This window comes from Strix uralensis, chromosome Z (assembly GCF_047716275.1).
Source record: "Strix uralensis isolate ZFMK-TIS-50842 chromosome Z, bStrUra1, whole genome shotgun sequence".
NCBI lineage: Eukaryota > Metazoa > Chordata > Aves > Strigiformes > Strigidae > Strix > Strix uralensis.
Window position 1 is genome coordinate 304,199 of NC_134012.1, and position 13,281 is coordinate 317,479.

At 45.5% G+C, this 13,281-nt stretch overlaps 1 protein-coding gene across 3 annotated transcripts in view; it reads right to left on the bottom strand.

Moving 5' to 3' along the window:
• ZCCHC7 (zinc finger CCHC-type containing 7) overlaps positions 1 to 13,281 on the bottom strand; it is a 117,489-nt gene that overhangs the window by 37,268 nt on the left and 66,940 nt on the right. For all 3 annotated transcript variants that reach the window (XM_074856411.1, XM_074856412.1, XM_074856413.1), the window contains 3 exons: positions 3,194 to 3,234; positions 2,093 to 2,218; positions 373 to 543 (listed from right to left, as the gene is read on the bottom strand). In XM_074856411.1, coding sequence (XP_074712512.1) covers positions 373 to 543; positions 2,093 to 2,218; positions 3,194 to 3,234 — 338 coding nt within the window. The remainder of the gene's footprint in view (positions 1 to 372; positions 544 to 2,092; positions 2,219 to 3,193; positions 3,235 to 13,281) is intronic.

The window sequence follows — 13,281 nt, forward strand, 5'->3', positions numbered from 1 at the left end:
AAAACACAGATCTGGAACTCTTGGAGAATCAGAGTTATTCTTTGCTTCTTGCTGGCATGCTTGCAGCATACCATGTCTCCTAATTTCAATCTCTCTACACCTTCCGATCAACAGAAATGGAACAGAAAAACTAAACTGGACAAAACTAAAGACTGAGTGTTTACAACGCTCTAGTTTGTTTTCTTTGAACCACGCTTCATGAAAACTGTGCTGCTGTTAGGTGATGACTAACTACAATATTTTCATGAGCTTAAACAAATATGCACTATATAAAAGTAAAGAAAATAAGAAAAGACTGTGGTCATTTTAAACTCAATTTTTGACGGATACAAACTGATAATGACTGAGCTCTTTGCCAGAGACTATACTCACATCAGCATAATGCCCCTTCATACCACAGCGGTTGCACTGTTTATTCCAATAGGCTCTCTCCAGACATTCCCTGAAGTAGTGGCCAGGCAAGCAGCAGTTCAGACAAAAACGTGCCGGGCAGCTGTTTTGTAGATGACCTCTTTCTGCACACAGGCAACAAGGGGGAACTTTCTATGGAGAAACAAAAGAAAGAATTACGTTAGGTGAGAATGTGTGAAAAAATCAAGATGAAAAAACCAGAAGAAGAAATGAAGAAGAATCCACCCCAAATAAATGTCTACTGCTGAGGAACTGCAGAGATGTTATGTTTCATCAAGGAATTAAGTGAAGAAAGACTATGAATAGAGTAAAACTCGATGTTGTAACTTTACAGACTCCCTGGACCTTCTTGATTCGGACCTTGTGTCAGGAGCGCTCGTTACACGACCAGTGCCCGTGTTATTTGCTCAGTGAATACAGCAAAAATAATCATTAAACCAAAAAGTACATTTCAGTCAGAGCAGAAGTGTCGGGCACTCTGTATGAACACTTATTTTTTTATTAAATTTTGTAAAAGCAGAAAACCCGAGCTGTGTGGTGGGAACACGATGCACAGTTGCACTGCAGCATTCTGTGGGACAGACCCCGGCGCTGTGAGCAGGGCCCAGCCGGGGGGAGCGGGAAGGGCCAGCCGAGCCCCGCGGACCCTGGCACGTCCCAGCGCCGTGATCAGCAGCAGAACTGGGGCAGGGAGGTTTTCCAAGGCGGCTGCTGCTCAGGGACGGGTGGGCACCAGCCCGCTGTGCTGAGCCACTGCGTTTGCACCCTGGGGTTTCTGTCTTCGCTCACTGCACTGCCTTTATCTCGACCCAGGAGCTTCTCTTGGTTTTGCCCTCCCAGCTCCCCCCCACCCCTTGGGGGTGCGTAAGCGAGCAGCTGGCCGGGGCTCGGCTGGCCCCGGGGTCAGGCTGACACAAGCCCTTGGCTACATGCCCCGGCACCCAGACAGTCAGGACAGGGAGCGACAAGGATAAAACACTGAGCACCATTCCCCAGGCACACCTGTATCTCTCTAAAGCACCTCCCCAGCGAGCGCCTCTGCACGCCAAGGGCTTACACTGTGGCTGGGTGGGATGTCGTCACGCGGAGCCTCCGCGACCGCAGCTCCTGCCGACCCTTGTGGTGACGGCAAAATCCCGACGCTCATGCAACTGCCCCCAGTTCTTCACAGCAGAGTGACCGACTTTAAACCTCTAACCCATGCACAAACTTTCTGAATATTTGGCATCTATCTGAGCTGCTTAAAGCTATTTCCAGTCTCACCCTGTCTATAGTTTTTAACATTATTCATACCCGGTTCATTATACGATATCTGCTTTCAATCACTTGCTAGGGGTGGTTTTTGGATCCCTTAGGTTCTCCTTGCTGAAAATACATTTGAAAAACATTTTACATCTTGAAACTGGTTTTACAATACAAAAAAATATTTCTACATTATAGTTGACTCTCTTTTTGCTCAGTTTATACTTACAGATCTTTTCTTTTACAAAAACAACAAAAGCAATGACCTCCACGAAACAGCTAATTTCCTATAGTAAACTGATCTTGTGCAAGCTGTCCTTCAACTTGAGCAACCTTTCAATGAAAGAATAAACCCCTGAAGCAATGCTTCTAACAGCAAGTACAAAAGAGTATTAGAAAAAACAGCTGCATCTCCAAGTCATTTAGGTGCTGCATTTACCTTTGGAGTAGGACAGTTCTTGGACAAATGACCTGGTCTGCTGCAATTCTTGCAGGTGACGTTTTTATCAGCTGTGTAGTATCGCATACTGGTGTGTCTCACACTCGCATAGTTGGAGATCTGCGCCTGGCGAGACAACACGAGCAAAATCATTTGAGATTCGGTGGTTTAGTGTTTGTTAGGACTGGAAGTCTGTGAAGCTCCCTGCTGGTAGTGTTCAGTTAGAAATCTAACTTTTTACACCTACAATTCACACATACAGGCTGGAACTGGGTAGTTCTGTTCTAGAGAAACCTGCATTGTCTACAAGGGAAGTATAAGGGAAACTTCTTGGACAAAGTACAATGCTATACAAGTCTAGACCAAATCTGCAATTTGCAATTGTAAAGAAAGATTTAAAAAGGAAAAAGAAGAAAAAAAGAGAAGCTGGAAACAACTCTCTCCCAGTGACCTCACACATACTTTCTGTGTAGGCAGACAGAATTGAAAATCCTATCTTCAACCTTTATTGCTTTTAAATACAGAAATAAGATTTTGGAGAAGCGAAGGGGAGAGGTACAAAAATACCATTTCTTGTAAGGGAAAGAATTTGTTAATGTCACCTGATTATGTAAGCTTTGCCAAACCTCAGGAAGAGCAACGGAGGGAGCCGACCCTACGGCTGAAGCCCCCTCCTCCCGAGGAGTGCTCCGGGCTGTGGCCCGACTGCTGCCGGCCCCCAGCCCAGTGGCACCCCGGGAGCGCCGGACGGCTCAGCGGGCACAGACGGCTCACGGCGCTGCTGTGGGAACGGGACCGAGCTGCCCCAAAACAACCACCAGCCTCCGAGGAGGATGAGAGGGGAGCAACTGCCCTCCTCCTCGCAGAGTCTGTGGAGGCACGACGGCTCCTGGCGTCCTCTTCCCCCCGACTCGTGGGCCTGCCCCGACGAGTGAACCTCCTCCTGTGGAACGGGAGCTCGGGCTTCCTCTGCCCTGGGCAGGACGCTGCTCAGGATCCCACACGAAAGCTACAGACGGATTTTTCAATCCTGTTTATCTCACTCTGTACATTAATAAACATAAAAATAAAGAATTTTGGCACAACTGGGTTGTCTGTTACCTCTAAGTCCTTATTACAGATGGACCAGTCCACGTCTTCTCCTGAAAAACAGAAATAAATTTAATTATATTTAATTTATATGAATGTTTTTCTATAATATATTCAACATTATGATTACTGCACGTATTGAATCTGGTAATAGACTCTGAATGTACCAAAGTGGAGGAACTAATTCTGTCTTCACGAAAGGAAAGCGCCCCCTTGGCGCCAAATCTGATTCACCTTAAAATCAGCACATGTCCAACTACTGGGTGGACTTTATTTGACACCACCCTCTTGTCCTGCCATCCCCCCCCGGGTATAAATTCAGGCAATGATTTAATTTCTTCAGAGGCTGGGACTCCAAAGCTTCCGCTTCCAGCCACCTGCACGAACTCTGCCTGCACTCATGGGGAGGCCCAGCTCAACTCCAGAGGTAGCCAGAGCGGGAGCACGTGAAACAAGAAGTTAACCCACAGCATCAAACACACTTTTCCTCCTTGCGAATTCGCAAAACCTGTGTCTTCATCGTGGCTTTCTGACTCTGCACGCCGAAATGACTTTATGCATAACCACAGCAACTAAGACTGTAAGCTGAGTAACTCTATTTCAAAACAGGGTTTGGTAATGTGCAATAAATCAGGACGACACACTGAATTATCAACTGTCACACCATAACCTTCTCACACACAGCCTCTGGACTGGCAGAAGTAAAAAGAAAAAAAACAAAGAGGAAATAAAAGGCAATAAGCTAAAAGAATCGGGATGCAGTTACAGCTGTTTAAAAATTCTGCACGTCGACGCCGTTTACTTCTCTCACCGTGCAGACAGCTGTGCCACCACAGCATCTTCATCATTAAGGGAGGATTCATGTCGGCGGAGGTGCTCACCTCACCTATACTTTTACAGTAACCATTACAAATTGCACGCAAATTAATCCCATGTGTCTGCAGACTTTTTAATGCAAATTGTCCCACCCTGTTCCCATAATCCAGATCCGAAGCATCTACGTCTGTTATTAACACAAACCACAACAACGTCATGATTTACAAACAGTAAAAATTTATCCAGCTGGTTTTGACTGTACTATTCATTTCCAATGAAAGGCGGATGACTAGAAATTAAACTTACACTGTCTATAGCATCATGTGTAAGCCTTCATTTACTGAAAAAGCCAGTAATTTCAGCTGAAGGGTGTCATGCAGTATCTGGACACAAGGTACGTCACTCAAACATGCAACGGGAGCTTTAGAGCCCGCTGGCTGCTGTTCTTCATCCCGAAGCCAGGGCTGACACTACCTGCTCTAATCTGAACAGCACGCTGAAATATTTTTATTTTCAATGCTCACTAACCTCAACAATGCTAACGCCCGTCACGGAGACATTAACGATGAATTGAAGGCGATTTGAACAATGTGTGGTACCTAAGCCACGGCACGCACAGCAACGGCCACCACAAGGACTCCAGCACCACCCGGGGCAAGCAGCCGTCACCAGAAGGAGAGGTGGCACCACGGCCACCACCCCCAGGACTGCTTCTCCCGGACCCTCGGGTTCCAGCGGAGAGGACAGACAGGACAGCACCGCGTCAGGTCTCTTCAGTGTAAGGGGGTCATGGCTACGCCCAAGGGAATATCAGGCCTTTTGGTGTCTAGTTGTTAAAAGTGAGGAAACGTGCTGACATATTTGAGTGCATTATTTATTACTTGGAAGCCTGTTAAGGAAATTCATTCATAAAGAAAAAGATATTTGTAATTCAAAACTCTGCCCTGGCAATCAGTACTGTGAGTGCCATGTTTCACAGAAATGCACATGCGGAATGGTTGGGTTGGTGGTTGGACTGGATGATCTTCAAGGTCTTTTCCAACCTAGACAATTCTGTGACAGGTTACAGATCAAAATTACCAGCGAATTAACTCCTGTTAATCATCAGGCACGTCCTTCCTGAGGACAAACCAACTAAGTTTCTCTTCTTCACTGCCAAAATCCCCCGCTTCACAGGGGAAAACCATGATACAATGATTTAAATATTCCTAATGCTAGAAACTAAAACTGCTCAAATCAGAAAATAAATACAAAGTTTTAGGCTGAATGAAATATTTCAACAAAATATCTTTTTACTAAACCTGCTGGTGACCTAAAAGCTAAGTCTAACTCAGAACAGATTGCATAAGGCTTTGTTTTCACTCACACTAAATTCTTCAGATGAAATACGTAGGGAGAGTTACGCCTCTGCAACCAACCTGAAATCTTGCTTTAAGAGACACATAGAAAAATCCGCCACGATTTTTCTTGTTGACCACAGCGCTGGGTCTGGCACTACATCACGCAACAAATGACAAAACTCTGCTCCAGTTGACAAATACCTCCCCTGCCCCTGACTTAGTTTGCTCGTTTGGATGAAGGAACGTGTCCGGTGGGCACTGCCAGTCTCTGGGTGCTGGAGGTTCCTCTGAGCTGGCCCCCTGGCCATCCCCCCTCCTGCAGCTGCCCGTCCTGCGCCGCGACACCCATGGGCTGCCCTGGACCACGCTCTCCCTGCCCTGCAGCACCCACCACCTTTGTTTTCACTCCGTAACGCTCAGAGTCTCGCCAGGGCAGGTCTGGGACCACGGATTTGGAGCGTCTCGTCCCCGAGGAGGTGGCGGAGGGTGCCCAAGGATGATGCTCTCCCACCCACAACCCCAACCTGCAGCCTCAAGCCCCTCTGGGGACTGAGAGGGAGATTTTGGTCAAAGCACAGCTGTAAAACACATATGATAATTACTGAAAGTTTCTGTATTTAGCAAAGGCTGGTATGGTGACACCTGCCACCTGATGTTTTCCAAGGCCAAGCAGCACAACGTTACAGCATTTCATCCTTTTCTCAGACGGAGCCATGCACAGGGGGTGGGTTTCTGCCTCAAGGAATGGGGCTATGAGTACTTTATTTTAAGAAAGCAGCAACTTGAAGACTATTCAGATAATCTCTGTCAAGACTTTCCTCTTTTTCTGTGGAGTTGCACGTGCAAAACTTAAGATTACTTAAAGGGTCTTGTGAGTTTTCACAGTGTATTAATAAAATGTTCCCGGAACGTCTTCAACAAATTTGTTCTTTTATTTGCATCTTCATTTGTTAAAAGCAATCTCCTTTTTAAGATTATATTAATTTCTATACTTCAGCTAAAGAAAATACCGCTGACTTTGTCACATAAACTTCTTGTATTTATACTCTGAAAAAATGGTTTTGTCAAATTGCAGAACAGGAAAGAAGAGAAGGGAAAGAAGAGGATGCAAAACATAAACCGTTTAGATGAAAACAGAAGCTCTGTGCAAGGTTTTGCCTTTATAAAATAGTGTGCCTTGGCTGTCCTGTGCCCCCATACAATAGGATGAATGGTAAGCAACAGCTTTGCCTTTATTTAAAGAAAAATTTTGAAAGATCATTGAGATTCACATGTATCCCTCCACCAGCATGAAAATGTAAATTTCTGAGCAGCGCTCATGGTGAAGCCAGATTTAGGACCACTGTTCAATGTGCATTCAAGCCTTGCCTCTTTCATTCCAGAAAGGGAGAGGAGGGGAGGAGGGAGAACGAGGACCAGCAGTCAAAACCTGAAATTGCCCGGAGGAACAATCCATTTCCACAGAACAAAAACTGACTCAGAACAAACAATAAACTGTTCAGAAGATTTCCTTATCTGCTGTACCACCGACGATCCCAGCGGCCGAGCAGTCTACCCCAGCAAGGCGGGACACAGCCGGGCACAGATTCTGACCCCACCAAAACTCACATTTTTATTTTGCTCATCGGAGCCGGGAGGAAACACGTCCCTGTTCTCCATGCGAGTTCAGCCTGTCCCGCAAAGGTTTATTTCATTACTGCACCTAACAGCACAGGGAAACTGTACAGCACGCACGTGCAACTTTGAAAATAAACCACTAATTCTTCTAAAAGGGGAAGGCAAGTGGTGTCCCCACCTTCCTTCTAATCGGAAAATACATGCAGACATGCATTTTATTTAGTTTATTTTACGACCGGTTCAGTGAAACAGGCCGCTTCAAGCTGTGACAGTACGATATGTGGCCTGAAGGGCAAATATGTTTCAAAGCTGGGCTTTAAAAATTGGATTTTGACTGCTAATTAATATAGCACATTACAGAATAGAGAACCCTAATTACATTCTACTGTAAGACTTCTGTGGCAAGGACTGTTTCAGACCTATCTCTGAACAATATTGAGCATGTCAGGGCACAGCTGCTGCTGCTACTGGAGTAACAAATAACATCTTAAAATGATAAACCTTAAACCCCTAAAAATTATCTACATCTGTAAGAATGTCGCATTGTGACATTTTACACAGATCTGAAAATTCCTGTTTATGTTCGAACCAGAGTGATTCAAGTAACATAATTTGCTGTAATGAGTTTCACATTTTTTGTGCTCCAGCAGCCCTTCTTCCAAAACACAAGGAATGGAGCTGTGAAGTGGTAACAACCCAGCAGTGTCCCAAACCAGAAATTGAGATTGCCTCCCTACGTCAGACTGTGCAAAGCACAGGAATTCAGGTTTCTGTGTGCTAGGACGCACGGAACACCCTTCTCTTCTAGAAGGTGGGTTCCAAGTACCCGTATACACATGGGGGTGTCACTGGAGGGTTGTGAGGTGAAGGACGTCTGCTCTGCAGCCACCCAAGACTAACTGGGAACTGGAAGGGAGCTGCTCCCCTCCTGCTGCCTCAAGTTCCTCTGCAAGCCGCGTCCCGGCACCACGCTGCTCGGGCCCGCGGGCTCCAGAACATCGTTGTTTGGAGGGAGGGAACCGCGGGTCTGAAGGACACCCGGCACGGGGCTCAGAGCTCCGCCTGGAGACACCCCGCACGGACCCGTGTCAGGGTCTCCGGCTCCGCGCTGCTCCGGCTCCACCCCAGGGTGCCCGGGTGCAGCAGATGAAGCCCCTTCTGCATCACACAGTCACTCAAATTCACCCCTGGGCAGGAGGGATGGAATCCAATGTGGTGTTTTTCTTAGACACTTCTAGGGATTTCTCAACTTTGGTTTGATGAGAAAAAGGTGATTTACTTAAAAACAAGACATCTGCTGTTATAATGGATTACACATCAATATCTCTTTAACGCAACTTTAAAAGAAATCCATAAACTCCCACAGAGAAATCAGTCGGTGTAATCATTGACAAAAGTTCAATCTGAGAACTATTCTCATGGCAAGGGCTCTCCTGCCTCTCCCCTTGGTATCTAATACATATATACATGCGCAGTAATATACACAGTTTTGTCAGTGAGAAAATACTGGCAATACTTTATTTTTAGCAACCTTTATCTGATCCAGCATGGTGTTTTTGAAAAGCATCACAAAATCAGAAAGACAACAGTGAACAAACCACAAAACTCAACCCATTCTGAAATGAATTAAAATGTAAGAAGATGACTGAAGCAAAGGTGGCACTGGCCAAAAGCCTATCAGAGTTTAAAAAGAAAAAAACCCCAAACCTCTGAACGGTCCTGCATAAGTGGAAAAAACAATCCCAAGACCTATTAAAGTAACTTTAAGCAAACTTAAGCAGCCATTACCCATGGGAGAAGACTGAACTGTTACTGCCAGAGAAGAAAAGTCTGATGGTTGGGGGGTACGACACGGTACTTATAACCCCCTGGCAGCGTGTTCGGCGGGGGCTGCGGCAGGGCTGGAGCTGCAGTTTTCAGGAAGGTCACAAAGTTTAACATGGGTGAATTAAGAGTACTTAACCAAGGAGAGATGCGCATTTTGATGTTTAAAGCAGACATTAAGAAATTCAAAAATCAGCCAGGTGTTAGCACATTCTGCCTGCTTCTACCGAACGCCAGGCATCCAGCCCTGCGTCTCAGCCGAGTGTCTCTGCTCTGTGTCGCTGAGCTGTTAGACAACATCTCTGGTGACAAATCCTGCACCTTCTTCCACGCGTTTGCCCTCCTGCACCCACCTCGACTCTGTACGTGCTTACGGCCCTCGACTCTGTACGTGCTTACGGCCATCGATGGGCAGGATGCTTCACACGCTAAGTGGGAATACAAACATGCGGTGAAAAAAGCAAAAGATAATGTAACTCTGTAAATCACATTCTTGAGGAATATGCATACCACCGAACTGCTAAAGTGCACAGACACATGTTAAAACACAAATACATAGTGTGCCTTTTCTATTATGTAAGTACGCATAATTTTCTGTTTTCTGTCTCATGCTATAAACACTGCTTCCTTTAGTCTTGACCACTGCTAGTAATGTTAATTCACAAAACTCAGTGGCTCATGATTTTCAAAGCTTAGCGCAACATTTGCAGAACAAAGTAGGTTTTTCTCTCTTTTTGGTGGGTACAAGTATGGGGACCACAGGAACAGTTAAATTCATGGCATGGTTGGTCTACCACACAGTCGGGGGAATTCTTTAAATAGAGCCTGTCACTCTCTTTGCCCATCAATGGGATTTCCTTCTCAAACTGCTGATTCGTTCAGGTACACAACAGAGGAAATTTCAGTTAACCTTTGTTTCACCCCGGGGAAAAATCTGTCTGAAAAGTATAAAATGAATAGATTAAAAAAAAAAAAAAAAAAGAAAGAAAAGCTGCAGGGTTATTCTTCCTAGTGTTCACAGCAGTCAAAGTTAAACAGAGAAAAGGAGGCAAACATGAACATTTTATTCCCACCAGAGAATAAGGTATAATATATGATTTAGAAATTCCATTGTCTATACTGTGATTTCTAATTTAGCGAAGGAAAGACTGAACACAAATCTATTGTTCTCATTGAGTGCATCAAGAATTCACTTTTTGACTATTTCCTATATGACTGGAAAAGGAATAATAGGTTACTTTGAAGAGAAAGCCTTTTTAGCTATTTGATTAAGTTGTCTTAAATACCTTTTAGATTCCAGCAATCCTTGCTGAAGAGAAAAATAACAAACGCTAACTCAGAATTACATGTGAAAAGATGCATATAGAGATAAAATCAAAAGTACAGTCATAAAAAAAAGGGAAGTTTCGGGATAGATTACAGCCAAAAATGGCCTTACACTGTTCTAAGTTATTCATTAAAAAACCTGTTTTGAGATACAATTATAATTTCAAAATAGGAATAATAATGCTCATGTTCCAGCACCATTGATCTGGCAGCGCGCCTGCAGCCCTCACAGGCGGAGTGTTGCTGCACCCCCAGCCCGTCCCCGCAGCACTGGCTGCCGGCAGCGCTCGGCCAGCGCGGTCGAGGCCCCGGCACGGAGCACGGGGAGCTCTGCCTGGGTTTAGCGCCCGTGGGAGCTATAGTCTGGAATTTCTGGCGGGATCAATAGGATGCCGAGAATTGGTTCTGTAGTACCGACTTCAACATCACGGGGATTATTTCTGTATTTTAGTGATGGTTATTGCGCAGCAGATTTTGTCAGTGGCAACACAACACTTCATTGAGGAAGGTCATGAGGGCAGCCGGAGGCTCTGGCAGCTGTATAACCATGCTGAATCCTCATCTCTTCATCACCCCTTGCAGCGTGGTATCTACTGCAGTTACCAGTGTTAACTATGACAGTCCCGACACTAACCAGTGCATACACACCGTTGTGATGGTTTGTACAGATCCCTTCGCACTGTTAATGGCCAAGACCGGAGCCCGAAGAGTACCACTGCTTCAGCTCTCAAGTATCGTGTAATAGAAAATCTACAGTTGCACCTCAGCGATCTATTTTGGCAACGTACTACATCTTTTTCCACCAACACATAATGAAGGAGATATAAATATAAAAGAGGGAACAAAGTCCATGGAGCCTTGTTCTACTGAGGCTTGCGGTGTCTGATCTGGCAAAGTCACTGTGCCTAAAAGAAGTCGAGTCAGAGATGTGCCAGCAATGTTATGCTTCTCCCCACAATGGAGAGGAACCCAGATTTAAGGCTCCTTGGAAATGATTTGTTAATGCTTCAACTCAATCACAAACCTAGAACCATCAGCCATCAACCGTACCCTCAAAGAACAGCATGGCTCTCTTGGTGCTGCCATTAGGATGAAACGTGGAACTAAATTCCTGAGTTTGAAGAATACTGATGTAGATGAATATCTGAAACTTGTAAGGTTTACTTGGGGCTCTTAAATGCCTGTAATTTTTCCCTGAAATTTCAAAAATCTTTAACTCAGAAAAAAAAACCCACAATCAGATTTCAACACAGGCTAACTGCTGGTCTTTGGGTACGGGGCAGAACTTCAGTTCAGCTTCCTCTCATGCTGGTAACCTGGCCCGCTGGGCAAAAGCGAGCTAAATGATCCTGGTTCAGACAATTCCTTCCCACCCTCCAGGTCAGACCAGGCTGCCACACGGTGCCATGGGGGAGGAACAGCTCTCGGAGCAGGGGAAGAACCACCATGCGGTGTCCGGGATGCAGCAGACCCGGGTAGTCACGCTAGAACAGCTCCGAAGGTGGCAGTTTCAGTGCTTTCACGTCCTTTTCCTGGGAGCATTCAAAGGAACGCTGCCGTGACTAACCTGTCTCTAGAGAACAAACTATAGGAACAACTAGACATCGTGTCTCGATTCTGGTTTTTCTTAAAAGAAGCAATTTATAAATCACTAACACAACCAGACTTAGACTGTGGCGATAGCTTTTCAAGGTTTCAAAACATTGCACATAGTGTGGTAGCTTCACAGAGATGAAGGAGGAAAACCCTCAACACTTCCGGAGATACAGCTGGAAACGTGAGCGCCCTTCTACTAAGGTAATGCTACCAACAAGGCTTACAGGTTTCAAAGTTAGTACAGAGCTCTAACGTGATGAGGAGTAGCCTAAATGACACTAGAACAGAACACAAGGGAGGTGTTTACAGTCTTTACCTCCAGATGAAAGGAGTCCCGAAAAGCCTGACCAAACCAGGATGCAGGGGTTTGCGTTACCCCGAGAGCAGAACTGAAGTCTGAGCTAATGCTAATAAGGAGACCTGGAACAGATGAAATCCTGTTGGATATCCCTAGTTCCTCTTTTTGATCCTCCTGAGGATTACAGCAAAGATGGAATAGGGAACACGTGAAGGAGGCTCCTGAAAAATACTCATACAGAAGAGAATTCTTCTACAATTCAGGAACAGAAATTAACGTCACTTCATGGATTTCCTGTAGGTCTATTTGAGGAAACCTCCCCATTTGCCACGCGTGGGGAATACAAACAACGCCCTGGGCACTACAGTGCCCTTCCACGTTAAACCTTCTTCAAATTCAGACTTTCCAGGAAAATGAAGACATGAGAAGTGACCCACTAACACAGCTCCTAACAGTAAGTGGTGACAAAGCACTGGTGCAGCTGAGGATGGGTAACAGCATGTAGTTACTTTATGAGAAGAAAACTCCAGTGTTAACACTCTGCTCTAATTTTGGTCTTCCCGAGCTTCTATGACCTTCCTATCACACAGGCAGATTCTTCAGTCCGTATCTGAAGGCACATGCCACAAACACCTCTGACAGCAGGAGGAGGCCCAGAGATCTTCTCAACACCTTCCGCAGGGTTCGTAGCTCTTCTGAGCGTCACTGCCATGGAGGATGGTGGCTCGTCCTGGCAGGGCTCTCAACCCACCCTGAAGCTCTGCAGACGCTTGACACGTAAAAGCACCAACAGCACTGACAGGCTGTGGAGGCCCCAGCGCCACACGTGAGAGCGACCTCACGCTGGGTCCTGAGGGGCAGAAGCATCCTTTTCCATTCCAGTCCTCATTTTTTGATGTAGTTCGTTCCACATCACAAAGACATCCTTTTCTTGGGAACAAAAGCAGCTAGGATGGACTTACTCTCAACATCAGTCTTCTGCTTGCAACAGAAAACACAGGTTTCCAGAAACACCTGATTTCCATACTAAAAGGCACAATTGTAAGATGATGAAAAATGAAGTGGCCTTGATAAAGAGCTACTAATTCTGACTGGCTACAACAGTTTTGTCCCTGCAACAAGGACCGCAGCAGAAAGGATGTCGCTCTCTTTCCTCCTCTTTCCAAAGAAAAGAGACAGTGGGTAAAAGGAAATGTGGTCTCTATTCATAATCAGCAAATAGCAGCTCTCAATGCGAGAATTCTATTTTGCTTATTTAAAAATGTTTCAGTGGAGCAAGAAAA